Source organism: Budorcas taxicolor, chromosome 10 (assembly GCF_023091745.1).
Source record: "Budorcas taxicolor isolate Tak-1 chromosome 10, Takin1.1, whole genome shotgun sequence".
NCBI lineage: Eukaryota > Metazoa > Chordata > Mammalia > Artiodactyla > Bovidae > Budorcas > Budorcas taxicolor.
The window spans coordinates 73,796,478-73,809,390 of record NC_068919.1 but is presented as its reverse complement, the minus strand read 5'-3'; the positions used below and the strand labels follow the sequence as shown (position 1 = coordinate 73,809,390).

The window sequence follows — 12,913 nt, the reverse complement described above, 5'->3', positions numbered from 1 at the left end:
GGGGCTCTCACTGAGTTACCTGCGGGTATGCCGGGTATGCACTGGTTGGCTTAGTTACTTTGGCTCTATTTTTGGTCAGAACTGAAATTGTTTTACAGTATTCATGAAGATTTCTTAATACATTAAAACTTGTTACTGTGGTACACATGAAGTATGAGTTTGAATCTTATAAATTAAATCTGTCAGACTTTTTTCCTGCTTGCTCACTTAGTCGTGTCTAATTCTTTGCAACCCCATGGACTATGGCCCGCCAGGCTCCTCTGCCCATGGAATTTTTCTGGCAAGAATACTGGAGTAGGGTGCCATTTTCTACTCCAGGGGATCTTCCCGACCCAGGGATCGAACCCACATCTCTTGTGTCTCCTGCATTGGCAGGCAGATACTTTACCAGAAGTGCCGAAGCCCTTTTCCTACTTAAAAAGCGTTAACTTTAATGTCAGATCACAGCACTATAGGCTGTGGGAAAGCACAGTTGGTACCCACCTGTGTCTCCTGGTTTCAGGATGCTGAGAAGGTCTTCTAGCCCCCAAAGACTTTACTTCCTCTATTTTCAGACTTGTATTTTTTCCGCATTTAATACCTTTGAAATCAGGATATGCCTAATAATGAACAGACATAATTTTTTATTGGCGGCTTCTTTTTTCTTAGGGGTACACATAATCACAATGGGGAAAAAGAGTAAAACATTTATTTCCTGCTTATGAGGTATCAAGCACCGAGATAAATAATTTCTAGACATTATTTTGTAGAATGTTTACATAAACCCTTTGAAAAAAGCATTTTCAGTTTTGTAGAAAACTGAGATTCAGTGGGCTATGAGAATTTCCCAAGATCACAAGCTGGCATGTGTCAGAGTCAGATGAACACAAGCCTAAATGTCTTTATTATAATATAAACCTTCAGATTCTCTACCTGACTTGCTTTCAGCTTGTTATATTCATAAATAATTTGCAAATCTTTAAGTTCTGGTGCTAGAAAACACCTCATGGGTTATCAGGTCCGACCCATTCATGTTGCAGATGAGGAAACTGAGGCTGAGAGAAGTGACTTGCCCAGTTCAGTTCAGTTCAGTCGCTCAGTCGTGTCTGACTCTTTGTGACCCCATGAATCTCAGCACACCAGGCCTCCCTGTCCATCACCAACTCCCGGAGTTCACCCAAACTCACGTCCATCGAATCGGTGATGCCATCCAGCCATCTCATCCTCTGTTGTCCCCTTCTCCTCCTGCCCCCAATCCTTCCCAGCATCAGAGTCTTTTCCAATGAGTCAACTCTTTGCATGAGGTGGCCAAAGTACTGGAGTTTCAGCTTCAGCATCATTCTTTCCAAAGAAATCCCAGGGCTGATTTCCTTCAGAATGGACTGGTTGGATCTCCTTGCAGTCCAAGGGACTCTCAAGAGTTTTCTCCAACACCACAGTTCAAAAGCACCAATTCTTCAGTGCTCAGCCTTCTTCACAGTCCAACTCTCACATCCATACATGACCACAGGAAAAACCATAGCCTTGACTAGACAGACCTTCGTCGGCAAAGTAATGTCTCTGTTTTTGAATATGCTATCTAGGTTGGTCATAACTTTCCTTCCAAGGCAGTCACAAAAGAAGTTGTGCCACTGAGAATCAGTGTGGCTGAACCAGGGAAGAGAGTTACCAGGCTCTTGCAGTGTTTCCATCTCCTGCACAGGTTGTGCACTGCTGGTCCTCCCTTGCCTGGGACTGCCCACTCTGGACCAGGCCTCAACCCTTCAAGGTGCTGACACTCAGCTCCTCCCTCCTCTGTTGTCATGCTCCTCTAGACCTCAAGATGATTGCTCTCATACGCCCCTGCTCTCTGCTCCCTGCTGCTTACCCCCAGGAAACCTACATCGTGTGACTCATCCTCCAAGGTAACAATGAATCCAGTGAAGACAATGTGACAAGATGAGAGAAGATTCTCTTGGACCTGTGCTTGGAGACATTGCTCATATCTTTGCTGTATCAAGAGAATGACTTTAATGGTGGGAACATCAATGAAAATGGAAGGGAAGCCTGCAGATACAGATTCTGGGATGTTTTGTGGATATCAGGGTCTTAAGTAACCCTTGAAATCACACAGCAACCCTCTCACTGCCTCTAGAGAGGCAGGTGGCATGGCACAGTCCATGGATGGCAAAAAAGTAGCAGCCGTCTACCAACCCCTTTTCCTACACTCATGATGAAGTTGGGGGTCCACAGCTTTCTGTCCTAGGAATGGATTCAGAGGCCTTTCTTTTCTTATTTATTTATTTAGTTTATTTTTTGGTGGTGGTGGGTCTTCGTGGCTGCATGTGGGCTTTCTCTAATTGCAGTGTGTAGGTTTCTCACTGCTGTGGCTTCTCTTGTTGTGGAGCACAGCAAGCTTCAGTAATAGCAGCGTGTGGGCTCAGAAGTTGCAGCTCGTGGGCTCTAGAGTGCAAGCTCAGTAGTGGTGGCACATGGGCTTGGTTGCTCAGTGGCATGTGGCATCCTCCCAGGGCAAGGATCGAACTGGTGTTCCTTGCCTTGCAAGGCAAATTCGTATCCACTGGACCGCCAGGGAGGCCTGAGGCCTTTCTTAACAGAGTGTTCCAGGTGGTACCATCGATTGACTGCAGTTGATTACAGGGATGAAACAAACTGATTTGCCGTCTCAGTGTTTCCAAAGGCTTTGGAGACCGAGAGGTTACAAAATAACCAAGCCTCCATTTCTTCCAATGGAAAAAGAAGACAATATAGTTTGATTGACATAACTGATACAAGATTTAGAGGTAACATATGCAAGAGCACATCAGGTACCATGGAGTCTGGTACACAGCAGGCGCTCAGTGACTATAAGTGGCCATTCTTATAAGGTCACTGCTGATGGGGAGCAAGCAGAATGCCACAGCCCAGCTGGAGAAGAAAGGCACTTCTTGGCCTCTCTTTGTTGTCTTTCTTTATCTTGTGACATCGCAGACACAGGTATGTATGTTTCAGGTCTCCTCCGAAAGGGTTGAACAGTCTCAGGTCAGGATGGCAGCTCACCACCGATTGGCTCAGCAAGTTAGGACAATCACGTCAGGTAAGCAGTCTGTCCCTATAGTACCCCAGGTCTGGTTAGGCTACTCACAGTCTGAAGGGCTGAAGAAAGTCCTTTATTCCAAGCCTAGTTCGATTTCTATAAAATATATATGATAATCTGACTCTAGAGATAGGTATATTGATGATATAATGATGGATTCACTAAGAGTCGTTATATATTTTGAAAAAAAAAATCAAACCCTTAAAGAGTAGCAAGTCTATTTAAAGAACACCTTTCTTTGTAGAAAATAGAAATGTTTCAACTTTGTTTGGAATCATATTTATTTAATGTACATCTTAAATGTCTTAAAATATGTCATTATTAGCTATGATATGTAAACTCCTAAAGGCTAGAAAGATGTATGCTTCATTAATTTTTTTAGCACACCCACAATGATGCCATGAACGATGAGATTTTTAATCCATTTACACGCCACAGTTGCAGACTGGAATATAAACTGTGTCTCACACCCATAAAGAATACTATATCATTCTTAGTTTAAACTTTAAGAACCAGAAATTGAATGAAGCAGTTCTATTACAACAGCATTGAATATCCTTACATGCAGCACAGATGGATAATTATTGGTTTATTTTAATTTTTAAAGTACCAATATTAACCGAGTTTCTATGAGAGAAGCCTGCCCAAGTAGAAAATGTGAAAGATGCTGAAAACTACATGGAAAAAAAATAAAAAGGCATTTTAAGTCCCATGCTGGAAGATAATCATGTTGAATACCTTAATATTTGTTTCCTGTGTGATTCATTTTAAGGTGTTATTAATATGCTCTAATACTTAATGCATTTTAAGACATTCAAATGTTTCGTACCATGATTTCCATCCTTTCAGTTAGTGATCCCATGTTCCTCCCAGGAAGAATGATTGTTTTGTCATCTTTCAATGCATTGAAATGTGTTGTGAGTTAAAGGAAAGAGAGCTGTGAGCAGCTGGTGACTGCCTCCTGTGGAGAAGGAAAGTTGTTACTGCAAAGGAAAATCTAATCCATCTTGCCCCAGTGCACTTGGTCTTCCAGAGCCAGGTGAACTACCTTTGACTGTTCCCCAGGATTATGTCACCCACCAAGGTAACTTTCTTTTTCAGTAGGCGATGTTAAGAAACAAAACAACACCCTTTAAGTTAATCACTTTTGGAAAATAGAGAACGGCTTTATATTCCAAGGCTTTGATGTGTTTAGTGGTTCCTGTAAGGCTCTGCCTCCCTTTTCATTTTGATTGACAAGACCTTTCCTATATATTTGAGCAATCAAGCAGCCCAGTCACAGAGGGTAGAGGCATTTACCCAGAGCAAACTTGTACCACTCACTGCGACTTTCCAAAATCTTGAGTACAAGTTTCAGCTTTACAGGCGAGTCAGCTCCAGTAAGATCAGGTAAGTGCTTCTCCATACAGGAACTTCATTCTGCCTGAGGGTAAGTCCAGAGAGCCTTGCTAAGGTGACAGGTCAGGAGTAGGAACTGGGAGACAAGTTTGGGAATAAATAACTCTGCAGTCTAAATCATAATGAATTGGGGGTGTTCTGTAAGTGGAGAGTCCACCCTAATTTCAGCATTCAGGTATGTCTGTCTGGTGGGCCAATCATGAAAGAAGTGATTCTGGCTCCTGAAAAAGCACAGGAAGTGATCAAGACCCAGGAAAGACCCTGATGCTGGGAAAGGTTGAGGGCAGGAGGAGAAGGGGGCAACAGAGGATGAAACAGTTGGATGGCATCATCAACTCAGTGGAAGTGAGTCTGAGCAAACTCAGGTGGATAGTGAAGGACAGGGAAGCCTGGCATACTACAGTCAATGGGGTTGCACGATTGAGCCACCAAACAACAATAGAGAGGATGGACAGTAGATTGGTATTTGAGTGGAGCTGTGATGCTTTCCATCATTCAGATTTAAATTTAGTCACAACAAGATGCCTATTACAGGTGAGGTGTAGATCAAAGGGAATTTGTATCAACTAGGACACATTTTTATCAATGGCCACCAAGTCGGATGTGAGAGCTATTCTGCATATCCAAGTTTTATGGTTTTGTACTGGGTTGGGTTAGTAACAATACATATGGGGCATGCAATTATTATCTATCTACCCCTCTCCATTTCTCATCCATGACATTGGAAATATAATTTCGAGTGAAGCATGTAGCATGATACCAAATACCTTGGATCTGAATAAAAATAATTCGTGTGTGTTCATGTATTATGTTAGGATATGGATAACTTTTGGTGTTAGTCATATTCTGTATTCATTCTGAAGAGATTATTGGAACAAACTTCTTTAATGCACAAATCCAGCAGTTGGGATACCATAAGGAAAAGCCTTAGGATACCCTTGGAGGGTTGAGTGTCTAGTGACCTGAAATTCTAAGGGCAATGTCCCGTTGATAGTGACAAACACATTATCCATTGAGGTTGTTTTCATTGTTGTTCAGTGGCCTGGTCATGTCCGACTATTCGCGACCCCATGGACTGCAGCACACCAGGCCTCCCTGTCCCTCACCATCTCCTGAAGTTTGCCCAAGTTCATGTCCATTGCATCGATGGAGGTAGCTAGATCCATTAATGCATTCTCCTTCTTTTTCTCTCGGAGGAGCAGCATGAGGCTGGTGTGCATTTTCCTTGGCCCCATGGCCCTCCTGCTCCTGGCTGGCTGTGGCTGCGTCATCAGCACCTCCAGTGGGGACCTGCGCACATTTGTGGGCTGTGCAGTGAGGGAGTTTACTTTCCTGGCCAAGAAGCCGGGCTGCAGGGGCCTTCGGATCACCACGGATGCCTGCTGGGGCCGCTGTGAAACCTGGGAGGTGAGTCCCAAAAGAGGTTCTGGTGGCAAAGCCTTCATGTCGCTTGGACTGATTCTAAAGTACTCACTTAAAAAAAAAAAAAATTCTTTATTTTTATTTTTGGTTGTGCTGAGTCTTCATTGCTGTGTGCAGGCTCTCCCTACTTGTGGAGAGAGGGGACCACTCTAGCTGTGGTGTGGGGCTTCATTGCAGTGGCTTCTCTTGTTGAGGACTAGGGGCCCTATGGTGCATACTTAGTAGCTGTGGTACTCGGGCTCAGTTGCCTGAAGCATGTGGGATCTTTCCAGACCTGAGATAAAACCTGTGTCCCATACATTGCAAGGCAGATTCTTAACCACTGCACCACCAGGGAAGCCGAAGTACTAAAGTTCTTAATGAAACAAGATAGAGCTGGGGTATCTATACTTTGTTATGGGTTAAACAAACAAACAAAAAACAACTACTTGGAATCTTCCAAAAATAATCTTAAAGAAGTATGATATTGCCCTTCTAATGAAGGGCATTGATAAAATTAATAATTTGATTGACATGGTGTCTGTCTACTTGGGGATCATCTCTGGGAGGCCAAGATGTGCTGTTTTTCTGCCCATTTTACAGATGAAATGCAAGAATTCAGTTGGTAGCTGACTGCAGAGTCATGCAGGGAGTCAGTGGAAAGTTCGGGATAAACTTCTGGTTCACGCTTATAACCCAAACTCTTCCCTTTGTTCCTCCCCCTTTAAAATGCCAGCCAGTTACCAAGTAAGGCCCTAAGCTAAGCAGCAGGTGAGGGCGTGTCTTCAGCCCCTCCTTCAGTGCCTTACCTTCAGCCCTGCTGTCTTCTGTTCCCCTAGAGTCATTCCTGGGTCCCTCAGGGATCATCATTGACAGGTCTATTAAGGCTATTCATATACAATTATATCCAGCTTTTTCAGAGACTGTACATTTCAAATGGGATAAAAATCTCGATCAAAGTTAGAATGCTATTAGGCTGAGAGGAGGAGATGTTTGAGGGGTGAGGAGACAGAGCACCTTTCAGTGCCCCGTAGGATCACACCATATAGTGACTGCTGCCTCTGCCCACTAGGGCCTGACTTGGTTCCTAATGAAGTACTAGCTCTGATTTTGTCACCCTGGCTCCAAAAACCTTTAATGATCACCCACTGCTGCAAATTCAGTAACTAACTTTTAAGGTCCTCAGCAATATGCCATCTGCCTATTTTCCCAGGCACTGCACATATTATTAGCTCTGCCTAACAGACTAGATTTTAAAGGTTTTATTCAGTATTCCTCATGAAATCTTACTTTTGGTCCCTTTCTCATATTCCTGCTCACATTTATTCCTTGGTGCCTGTCCCCAGAACCAACCCCTCTAAGCCTTTTTTGACTCTCTGTTCAGCCCATGACCGTCATCTACCTTATTTCCTTCTCCACCACACATTACGTTTTAAGTTTTTTGAGTAGAGAGGTTCATTCTTGTGCCTTTCACAGCTCTTGTCAAAAGACATGTATAAGCAAGGCATTCAATAAATGTTGAATTAAAAGGGATGAATCCCTTCCTGGAGTGATGCATCTTCTCATCAAATTGAGCCCATTTAGAAGCCTGGTGGCTCAGATGGAAGAATCTACCTGTAATGCAGGAGTCTTGGGTTCAAGCCCTGTGTTGGGAAGATCTCCTGGAGAACAGAATGGCTACCCACTCCAATATTCTTGCCTGGAGAATTCTATGGACAAAGGAGTCTGGTGGGCTACAGTCCATGGGGTCACAAAGAATCGGACACAACTGAGTGACTAACACTGAACTAGAAGTCCATGAGCACTATGAAAGGACACTGCCATTAGGAAAAATATCCTTCTATTCAGGGACTCAGAGAGCAACCTGTTATCATTTGGATAAAGTTATGGCCCTATGATTGGAACTGGATTATGGTAATGAAACCTGTAACTTAAGTGAAACAACTGCACCAAGTTAGCTTCATTTTCCCATCATCTGGGGGCTTGAGACATAATAACAAATGAAAATTCACTTGTTGCAGATACTGCGGCTGTCACATGACCTCAAACTTCTGTGAGAAACTTTCTTGTGTTCAAGGTGTGGGTGGCCTGGCAGTGCCCTCCCCTGCTCACAGCCTTGTCGGGGCTATTTGGAGCTCTTTCTGGGCTAAAATCTCAAACTACAATTTCCCTTTAATTGAACACATCTTCTTTTCCCTTTATAAATCAACGAATGGCTTTAACTGGGTAACGGTCACCCACAGGAGGTCAGAGACTGTGCTCTCACTGGGGAAACGGAAGCACTGAGACTATTAAAGAGCAGGAGTCTCCTTAATGTCAGGCAGCTTTTATGTATGCCTTTATTGTGGTATGAAAATGGAAGCTATGTCTAGAAAGTAAATAAAAGAATGAGGTTTATTTCCCCCACAATCTGAAAGTTTCTGATTGATAAAGCACTTATTTTTGGTAACTTAACTGGGGAGCATGTCTGAAAATAAGGATATTCATGATGACACAGTGGCTGGATTTACTCTGAAGGTGGAACTATTGCTGAAAATAGCCTTTGCTCCTGGCCTAGGTTTAGGGTAGCTAGAATTAGCAAATAACCAAACCAATCAAGCCAGGATGCCAGTTACATTTGAATGTCACATAAACAACCTTTTTTTTTTTTTTCATTTTGGTATAAGTCTATCCCATGCAATATTTGGGACATACTTATACTAAAAATTGTTGTTTATTTGAAACTCAGATTTTACTGGGTATCCTGTATTTTATTTAGGGCTTCCCTGGTGGCTCAGAGGTTAAAGCATCTGCCTGCAATGTGGGAGACCTGGGTTCGATCCCTGGGTTGGGAAGATCCCCTGGAGAAGGAAATGGCAACCCACTCCAGTATTCTTGCCTGGAGAATCCGATGGAGGGAGGAGCCTGGTGGGCTACAGTTTTATTTGGCAATATTGCTTGGGATTCCAGATTACTGAAGATAAGAGGACATGAAGCAAAGTGAGAAAGGATAAAACATTATCTGAGAAATAGTAGGAAGAAGTTGATATTGAACTTAACTCTTCTACATGGTCCTCATTGAAGGCAAAGCCATATTCCCATGACATGCATGTAAGATCTGCATCCTGGACTTCCACTAAACATATTTCATTTGCCTGGGACAAATGAAAGTGCTGTCCTTTGAAAGCTTGCTAGTTATTATTTTTATACTACTTTCTTACTCTTGTAATTGCTCTGATAAGAACAATAGACTATATTTACTGAACCTTACTTGGCGCTAGTCATCTACCATCTTACCTTATCTCCACAACAATGCTGGGAAGTAGGTATTTTGTTTTACAGATGAGGAAACTGATTTTCCAAGGTCTCCAACAAGTGGCAGATCAGGGATTCAAGCTTAATAGGTCTGACTGCAGGGTTTGAGATGTGCATAGGGCACTAAGGAATCTGCCTTGCTCTGTTTTTCTTTTATTGATTCAACAGGTGGTTGTTGAATTTGCTTTCTACTGGAAGGGAAACAAGTAAAGAAATTAACAAGTAAAGAAATGAATAACAAGCTAATCTCTCATAGTGATAAGTGGTACCAAGAAAATGAAACCGGATGGTATGTTCTAACGGGTTGTCTGTTTTCTGCCTGTGGGGACAGAAGCCCATTTTGGAACCCCCCTACATCGAAGCCCATCACCGAGTCTGTACCTACAATGAGACCAGACAGGTGACGGTCAAGCTGCCCAACTGTGCCCCTGGAGTCGACCCCTTCTACAGCTACCCTGTGGCGGTCCGCTGTGACTGCGGGGCCTGCTCCACTGCCACCACGGAGTGTGAGACCATCTGAAGCTGGTGTGACCTGCAGACACAGCTGGAGGGCGCCAGGCTCATGGACACACCTGCACGGGCAGCATGAGCAGCTATACCCCCGAATTCAAGAACTGTTTAATTTTGACCCCACCTATGCAGGAGGCTAAGCATCTCCCTTCTGCCCAGCTCAGGCACAAGGCTGAGGCAGCATACTTATGCTAAAAATGCAAATCAGTATTTGTGCCTTCCCTGACATAATTTCTCTGGTTCACCCACTACAAATTAAATTTTCTTTACCTTGAGTCTCAGAACATAACTCGTATATCATAACCCACCTCCAATATGGATTTATAGTAAGCCAATATTTTAAATGCTTTGGGCATAATTAGGAAATGGGGCTAGAAAAGCCTTTAAATTCTCATGTCTTATTTAATGACTGGTCTCCAAGTAGATTTATGATCAAAGTGCTAAGAATTAATAAAAACCAATGCTTTAGTCCTCATGCCCTCCAAGAAAATCCAATTGCAAGCTCCCTTAGAACTTTCTTTTCCTTTTAACTGAGGGATTACCAACACAAGATATAGAGACTGCTCAGATTAAAAAAGGGAGGGCAACCATAGCTCAAATTGAAAGGTGTCTGGATTTAGGGGATTCTTTTCCCAAGAAAAATTCCCGAAGTCCCTTTTAGATCCTTGGTAAAGAGACTCCTTTGTGATTAAAAACAAACAAACAACTCAGAAAAAATATGTAATCAGAGCTATCACTTGATCTCAAAAATTTATGAAACTAAACTTATGCATTTAGACTCAAATGGTACTTCCCCAAAGCTATGTCCCAGATTATCAGAGTCACAAATATTCTTTACCACTGAGTATATTCTAAATTGTAGTTTTTTAAACTCAAAAGTGTTCTGTATTTGTAGGGGTAAAACTGCACTTCTGACTCAGAGGAAAAAGTCTGTGATTGTCTAGCTCTTGCCCTCCCTAAAATCTTACAGCAGCTGATTCTCTGTGACTTTTTTTTTTTTTTTTAAACACTCTAATGTTATGCAGGTGTCTTTAGTTCTGACATTTTGGGGGTTGAAATGAACCTCGTTCCTTTTTCACAGTGCATTGGTAAGATCTATGTTAATGACAATAAAGCATTTCCTCTGTCTTTTGAGTTCATGAAAACTTTCCAAAAAGTCTCTTTTGTCTTTAATACACTTGGAATTATAACAACAATCACACTTAAAATGAATTGCAAGGTTATTTTTACTTGCACATTTAGGATGTCATATTCAGTAAGGAATACAGACAGATGACAGGGTACCATGAGTCCCAAAGGTGGCTCAATCTGTATTCTCATCCCTGGCATTTCATCACTAGGAACCAGGGGTCCTCCTTGAATGAGGAATCAATGAGTCTCCGTGAAAACAGTGAAGCAAATGCTAGGATTGATGGTCTAGGATTGGGATGCTGAGGTGGATATCCTAGAACAAAGGGCATGAGCAAAATCCACCCAACCTTCAGATCTGTTGGTAGACAAGAGGGTCACTCTACAGTGAAAAGTATGAGTGCCTGCCGTCTATGTTTTCAACCAGTCCTTCAGAACTTCCATCAGGAGTTTCTGGGAGAAAGAGCTGCTTCTAGAAACCTTAGCGGGGGAAAACGGAAGCAGTAAGGGCTTGCCAGAATTTGAGAAAAAGTGACTGTAGCAGGTGGCACAGTGGTAAAGAATCCATCTGCCAGTGCAGGAGATGCAAGATACTTGGGTTCAATCCCTGGGTCGGGAAGATCCCCTGGAGAAGGAAATGGCAACACTTTCTTGCCTGGAAAATCCCATGGACAGAGGAGCCTTGTGGACTATAGTCCATGGGGTGGTAGAGAGTTGGACATGACTGAGCATGCAGCATCTGTAAGGGTCCTGGTGGGAAACAAATAATATACTACAGTGGGATATTGAGGAGAATTAAATGAAGAGGCTGTTTACAAATATGAAGACAGAATTAAGGAAACCAACTAGCGGGTGGTGAGACACTCTCGAACAATTGTGTGAAGCTGTGGGCAGCCTAGGCTGGAGGACCAGGAGAAAGAGTGATTTTCAGATCTCAAAGAGAACTGTAGGAGAGGAATTCTTTGACAGGGGTTGTGGTTTTTCATAGGAGGATGTGGCCGCTACCAATATGAGGCCTGGGAGGGAGGAAGGTGGTTAGCAAATACTCCAACCTCTCTCTGCTCCTGCGCCCTGATCTGCAAATGGGAAGGCAGAGAATTGGGGAGCCCATTGGTTCAGCTCATAAATGTTGGCCACCCCAAGAAGCAGGTTGGAGAAAGGTGGGGAGTGAACCTAAGGGGGCCAATGGATAAAATCCCCAGAGGTATCTTTGGGAACTTTAGCCAGAATGCCATAGGTAGTAATGCTGGCCTCAAGAGCCGTAGGAGGTGCTGTAGCAACACAATTGCTAAGACTCTGCTGTGATGAATTGGGATGGGGTGCGTGTGGAAAGGTATGTATGGTTTAATACAACATCAACATCTGAGAGATGTGGGAAGCATGGTAATGATCAGGACTGTAGGGATTGGTTGGTTGCTAAGTGCAATCAAAGTACTTGGGGCTTGGCATGAAAGACACATTTGAAGAGATTCTCTTCTCCTGAAGATGGAGGGCAGAAGGTGCTGAAAACCAGGCCTCAGGCCTAATCGGATAAGTTGAACTGATGAGTTGAATCATCAGAAAGGCTGAGTCTCTCACCCTGGCAATCTCCTGTCCTTAAGTTCCTCCCAGGGAAGTAGTGGGTCAGAGACTGCTTTGGGGACAACCCCTGGATGAGCTTGAGGCTTCCTCACCAAAAAGGCTGTTCCTTCTTCCTAGAGGAGGCCAACTTCCTGGTGCTCGGAGACCAGGTTGAGGCCCCATCTGAGGAGGCTGCTTTACATACCACCTGCAACCCCTCATTTATTCTACGTGGATAATTAGGGTCAAGACTCAGGGTGACCCGGCTGGGGAAGGACATTCCCTCTGGTTGGAGGAATGAGATTTTTCCATTGAAGGAAACTCGGGGCTTGACTAAAGCAGACAGGGATCAGGGAAATGTGCTTGGGAATGGATCTTGAGGGTGTCAGATGGGAGGAAGGAGAGGGTGGCAGAATATAGGCCTGTATATCCCCGGTGCCTCAGTGTTAAAGAGTCCACCTGCAATGCAGGAGACCTGGGTTTGATCCTTAGGTCAGGAAGATCCCCTGGAGAAGGGAATGACTGCCCATTCCAGTGCTCCTACCTGGAGAATTCCATGGACAGAAG

At 43.5% G+C, this 12,913-nt stretch overlaps 1 protein-coding gene across 1 annotated transcript; it reads left to right on the top strand.

Annotated features, from left to right (window-relative positions):
- Nucleotides 1-5,656: 5,656 nt before the first annotated feature.
- On the top strand, nucleotides 5,657-9,668 carry GPHB5 (glycoprotein hormone subunit beta 5). The gene is made up of 2 exons (XM_052647401.1): nucleotides 5,657-5,860; nucleotides 9,480-9,668. Exons 1-2 carry the CDS (start codon nucleotides 5,657-5,659, stop codon nucleotides 9,666-9,668), a joined length of 393 nt encoding a protein of 130 aa, XP_052503361.1.
- Nucleotides 9,669-12,913: the final 3,245 nt, after the last annotated feature.